This window comes from Cynara cardunculus (genome assembly GCF_001531365.2).
Source record: "Cynara cardunculus var. scolymus isolate 2C chromosome LG 4, CcrdV1, whole genome shotgun sequence".
Classification (NCBI taxonomy): domain Eukaryota; kingdom Viridiplantae; phylum Streptophyta; class Magnoliopsida; order Asterales; family Asteraceae; genus Cynara; species Cynara cardunculus.
Window position 1 is genome coordinate 19,767,182 of NC_037531.1, and position 6,134 is coordinate 19,773,315.

At 37.6% G+C, this 6,134-nt stretch overlaps 1 protein-coding gene across 1 annotated transcript in view; it reads left to right on the top strand.

The window, feature by feature from the left end:
• Positions 1-6,128, top strand: part of LOC112511263 (casein kinase 1-like protein 2) — a 7,076-nt gene extending 948 nt beyond the window's left edge. The window contains exons 3-14 of the mRNA XM_025116810.1: positions 1,054-1,123; positions 1,599-1,747; positions 1,832-1,927; positions 2,016-2,086; positions 2,695-2,756; positions 2,837-2,900; positions 3,850-3,934; positions 4,172-4,298; positions 4,374-4,456; positions 4,526-4,589; positions 5,340-5,458; positions 5,839-6,128. Coding sequence (XP_024972578.1) covers positions 1,054-1,123; positions 1,599-1,747; positions 1,832-1,927; positions 2,016-2,086; positions 2,695-2,756; positions 2,837-2,900; positions 3,850-3,934; positions 4,172-4,298; positions 4,374-4,456; positions 4,526-4,589; positions 5,340-5,458; positions 5,839-6,072 — 1,224 coding nt within the window. The 3' untranslated portion in view covers positions 6,073-6,128. The remainder of the gene's footprint in view (positions 1-1,053; positions 1,124-1,598; positions 1,748-1,831; positions 1,928-2,015; positions 2,087-2,694; positions 2,757-2,836; positions 2,901-3,849; positions 3,935-4,171; positions 4,299-4,373; positions 4,457-4,525; positions 4,590-5,339; positions 5,459-5,838) is intronic.
• The last annotated feature ends 6 nt before the right edge of the window (positions 6,129-6,134 follow it).

Below are 6,134 nucleotides of genomic sequence, written 5' to 3' on the forward strand. Positions count from 1 at the left end.
CCCTTTAGAAGCTTACTGAATAGGTCACTTTCTATGTCATTGAGCCACTGCCAAACAGTCATGTATAGTTCCGAATGAGCTGGGAGTCTTATTAAGCTCATTAAGCTGCTAACAGCATACCCATAAAAACTTAGCTAAATGATAACTTCTGCAAACCATCAAAATTGTACCTTTTGTCTATTGGGAAATAGGGATTTTATAACTTTTAACTTATTTGCAGCAACTATATTGTGTGAAATCGTAGTTCTTGAAATCATGGATAGAGCTCTGAATTCTCCTCTTTCTACTTCTGTATTTAATCCTTTGTGTTAGTTATGTTACTAGCTTTAATAAGTCTGTTCATGGAGATCAAATTATAATCTGAAGTGACTTGGGTTAATTGTTGTTTTCTCGCAAATCGTTGAAATAGGCACATAAGTTTAACAATATGGGTCCAGTTCTCGTGATGTGAAAGTGGGAAAGGACTCGGCAAATAAGATGCAATGAGTTCAAGGAGAGTTGGGGGAACAATTATTTGAAATTGGTTTTCTTTGATTTCTTATTTGATCCATTGTCTTCCAAATTATACAGTATTTAGATCTATAGTTCCATATGAGGATTCAAGACTTGGCATCAATGGTATTTTTGTGAACTGCATTGATGTTATCTTGATGCATGTGTTTATATGTACTATATGGTCAAGCCGTGAGCATAATGGACGGTGGTCATGACCTATCATCAGTTATATACTCTTAGAGGCTGTTTGCCTACACAAATTAGGTAGGCACTAACGGGGTGAGGCTGTGGTGTGGGTAAGTGTTGACTGAGTAAGGGAGTCTTTCTTTCCTTACCAATTCAGCATCATTTGTCGGTCAGAATGTTTGGTCAACAACTTCACCTCATACTAGGTAAGCGGAATTATTAACATCATCTAAATTATGCTTGTGTCCCGTCTTGAAGTCTGTTGTGGAGTGTATGTAATTTCCTTTACTTTGCAGATTTGTTTGCATATAACATTTTTTTGCTTTATAGCTAACAGTCTGCTTTAATATTTTTTTTGTATTTTCTTCTCAGGAAAATATTAAGACAAAGCATCCTCAATTGTTATATGAATCAAAGTTGTATAAGATACTGCAGGGAGGAAGTAATGAACATTTTCATAACTTCGCCACTATATCTTTGGGCAAAATGAATCAAAATGAACAAAGTCTGCTTTAGTTCTTATTTAGTGTAACGACTAACTTTTTTTTTCTCAGTGTAACAAAGCTTCAAAATTTTGTATTTTGTACCCATTTTGACCGTTAACGTGCTGATCTTGTAACATTTGTTGATGTGGATACCCGTCTACAGAAGGTTTATGAAATGTTGACGAAAGGGTTATGGCAAAGTGGACGACAAACTTGACGTTTACGTCATTAATTATTACAAGAATCAACAGGTTACCTGTCAAAATGGATAAAAAATAGGAAAGTTTGAAACTTTGTTACTTCGATTGAGGGAGAATTTCTTTGTCACACTAAATAGAAAAACTAGGACAAACTTTGTTCTATTTTGATGCACTTTGCCTAAATCTTTTTGTTGGTTATTGTGTTCACTTGCTTTGTCTTCTCATTTTTTAGCTGGAATCCCGAATGTGAGATGGTATGGTGTCGAAGGAGACTACAATGTTCTAGTGCTGGATTTATTGGGACCTAGTCTTGAGGATTTGTTTAACTTCTGTAGTAGAAAGCTCTCTTTGAAGACTGTTCTTATGCTTGCGGATCAGATGGTGCGTCTCTCTTCCTTCCAGTCGAGCTTTTTGTTATCAATCGTATGTTTCCCCATTATATTCTTCTGGTTATTTTCATTGCAGATCAATCGTGTCGAATTTATTCATTGTAAATCATTTCTACATCGGGATATCAAGCCAGATAACTTTCTTATGGGCTTAGGGAGGCGTGCCAATCAGGTTTCTGACCATAACTTTCTCGTCTTATTGTTACGTTATGATCTTACATGTAGCTCAAAATTCATTTTTACTGCTTCGATATCTATAGGTCTATGCTATCGACTTTGGGCTAGCCAAGAAATATCGGGACTCCTCAACTCATCAACACATCCCATACAGGTGAATTCACTAACTTTGTTTCAATCTTTCCGGCTGCACACTTGGTACCGGTGCTAATGCTTTTGTTTGGTGTCTGTTCTTTAAATTGACCTCAACTTGTTTGTCCTTCATTTGCATGCTTTGGCCATTGTTTGGCAAGCATAAGGTAGCTTATTTTTTGCGCTTATTGAAGAAGTCCCGTTTGGTTAGCCTTAAACAAGCTTTTGAAAAGCTACAAGTAGTGTTTCAATATGTCCATGGGGTTTTTCCAAATTTTTTTCAACATGCCCTTTTAGGTAATTTTACATTGCCATCTAGTTTATCGGTTGGTTGTACCAAATATGACTAGTTTATTGGCTAGCTTATAAGCCAATAACTAGCTTAATTTTATTCTTTTGCATGCTTTGGCCATGTTGGCAACCATAAGCTAACTTATTTTTTGAGTTTTTTAAAAGCTGCGAGTAGCGTTACAACAAGCTTTTTCCCATTGTTGATTGTTATTTCATGCCTCCTTTGGTGCCATGAAAGTGAAACGAGGATATTGCTATGATATAGTTATGCTTTATCATCAGAGCCTTGCACTCTTTGGTCTTGTTCATCTTGAATGCTCATCGTATCATAAAATACAGAGAGAACAAGAATTTGACGGGGACCGCTAGATATGCAAGTATGAACACTCACCTTGGAATCGGTAAGTTTTTGGCAGGCTTAAAGTTATTCAAGTATTCAATGACATTATCCCTCATGCGTTTTAGTCTTTTATACTTGTAGAACAAAGCAGAAGAGATGATTTAGAGTCACTTGGTTATGTTCTCATGTACTTCTTGAGAGGAAGGTAGCTATTTATTTCAAAGTTTATATCTTTTATTTAAATTCGTCATGTAATTTGTCTAGTCCTGGGGTCCTCACTGGAACAACCACTCTACTCTTTGAGGTAGAGGTACTCACGACCCCACATCCTAGCAGGATATACCAGGCTCGTGGTTTCGTTTGGTCTTACATAATTTGGCTAATCCTGGGAGTCCTTACTGAAACAGTCGCTCTACTTTTTAGGGTAGAGGTAGGGTTTGTGTACATCTTATCCTCCAAAGAGCCCACATTCTAGTGGGAGATACTGGGCTTGTTTGGTCTGGTTTTACTAATTTGGCTAGTCTTGGGGGTCCTCACTTAGTTGTTCTACTCTTCGGTATAGAGGTAAGGCGTGTTTACATCTTATTCCCCAAGAACCCACATTTTAGTGGGATATACTGGGTTCGATTGGTTTGGTTTTACTTAATTTGGCTAGTCACTGGGTCCTCGCTTAAACAATCACTCTACTCCTTAGGGTAGAGGGTAAGGCATGTGTACATCCACCCCCCCCCCCCCCAAAAAAAAAAAAAAAAAAAAAAAAAAAAAAAAAAAGAAAAGAAAAGAAAAGACCCCACATTCTAGTGGGATATACTGGCCTTGTTTGGTTTGGTTTTACATTATTTGGCTAGTCATGGGGGTCCTCATTGAAACAATCGCTCTATTCTTTAGGGTAGAGGTAAGGTTTGTGTACATCTTACCCCCTCATGAGCCGACATTCTTTTGGGATATATTGGGCTCATTTGGTTTGGTTTTACATAATTTGGCTAGTCTTGGGAGTCCTCACTGAAACAGTCGCTCTACTCTTTAGGGTAGAGGTAAGGTTTGTGTACATCTTATCCTCCCATGATCCCACATTCTAGTGGGATATATTAGGCTTGCTTGGTTTGGTCTTACATGATTTGGCTATCTACAACTATATGTTTTATATAATGCAGTCTCCCATGGCAAGGATTGAAAGCCGGAAATAAGAAACAAAAATATGAGAAGATCAGTGAGAAGAAGGTTTCAACATCTATTGAAGTAAGTGATGATGGTCCCATATTGTTTGTAACGATCGTCCCAAACTGATAGTAAATTAGATTTGTTAGCTTCTTATAAGCTCAAAGTTGTGGACTACCAATAACTTCCACCATGGTTTAAAAGAAGTTTTGGAAGATATTGGGACAACCCGCTGCTTTGGGCTATGGGACGCTACAACGTTGGTATTGATAAATCATTTTTTGCCATGAAATTTACACGATATCCACTTTTTTTCAGGCTTTATGCCGAGGCTACCCTACAGAGTTTGCATCCTACTTCCATTATTGTCGTTCATTAAGATTTGATGATAAGCCAGATTATGCTTATCTTAAGAGAATCTTCCGTGATCTTTTTATTCGTGAAGGTTGTAATCTCTACTCACTCATTAGATCTTGAAACGGGTTTGCTTATTTGATTTCTCTTTGTCTTATTTCTTCAGGCTTCCAGTTTGATTACGTGTTTGATTGGACTATTTTGAAGTATCAACAATCACAACTTGCCAATCCTCCATCTCGTGCTCTTGTAAGTTGTAGGTTTTTTTTGAGGAAATTGTTGAATTGATCCCGGTAAATAACTTATGATATTTTTTAGGGTGCGAGTGCCGGACCAAGTACCGGGGTCCCTCCGGTGGTTTCGAACCTCAATAGGCAATCTGGTGAGTCTTTTTGCTCTTTTCTTCTTCTCTTACCCTAATGCACAAGCCAAAGGTCTTTACAGATACATCTGGGGTAGAGGAAAAGTCTTCATACATCCCGTTTGGTTTGCAGGATAGGATAGGATAGGATAGGATAGGATAGGATAGGATAGGATAGGATAGGATTGGATTGGATTGGATTTGGATTTGGATTTGGATTTGGATTTGGATTTGGATTTGGATTTGAATTTCATTCTAATCTCATGTTTGGTTTAAAGGATTTTCTGGATTTGAAATCTCGGTATTTCATTGAAATCCCATAAACATAGGATTTGAAAATCCCAAGGGGGTGGTTGGTATTTCAAGGGATTGGAATGGAATTCAATTGCAAATCCCAATGATTTCTAGATTTGAAATCTCGGTATTTCATTGAAATCCCATAAACATGGGATTGGAATGGAATTCAATTCCAAATCCAATCCAATACCGCAAAGCAAACTGGTTTGGTTTTTTAACTCATTGATTGAGAGAATCTGATCCAGAGATTTTAACAATGATTGGCCTTGAATTGTTGCTAGTTTGTACAGTATATTGCCAACTGTTGCTGTTCTGGATTTGTGATAATAATTTGTTAATATAAATCATTGTTTATTTGTAATGGTTACATTTTGACTTTTCTTTAAATATGAATTATTTTAAAAAAAATATCTTTTAATAAATAGAAATTAAGGAATTTATTCGTAACAATGATAATTGGTTTTTGGTCTGCAGGTGGTGAAGAAGGGAGGCCGACTTCTGGAAATCTGTCGTGGAGTCGAAATGCTGCCGCGATCACTAATTCCGGGAACCTATCTAAGCAGAGAGTACCGGATCAATCCATGAGTAGAGATGTATATATCGTTGCATTCCGTTCCTGTTCCATCAAACACGTCCAAAATAGCAATTCTGGACTCCCAATTCATTTTATAGCCGTTTTTCTACTCAATTGACTAAAAATAGCCATCATTTTGCAAGTAGCACCCTTTTACGTCAGTATTTTGCGAGTAGCACTTTAGCAACGTGTGAAATTGCTACTTTATGAATGGCAAGTTGCTAAAGTGCTACTTGCGAAATGCTGACTATTTCGGTCGATTATAGAAAATCTGCTATGAAGTGAATTGAGCAGTGGTAAAAAATGTCTATTTCAGACAAATTCCCTTTCATTTAATTCATCTTTGTATTCTCTTCCATCAATAAATCGATTACGTTCATTTAATTGGTGATTTTGCAGTTATCAAGATCGAGCTTTTTCCGAACAACTGGGTCGTCAAGGCAAACGGGCGGTGAACCCGACTCATCTCGTGCTGCAAGGGCAACAGATGCGAGCCCCGGGGCGCAGCAAAGGAGCTCACCCACCGATCAGAAGCGATCAACTTCTCGAAGTGCTGCTGCTGGTGGTGCCACCACGAACAATATCAAGAACTTTGAGTCGACTCTGAAAGGTATCGAAGGAATGCATTTTTAACACAAATTAATGTCTGTAAATTTGTTTTCTCGAAATTGTCGTGTATACACCCCACACCCAAC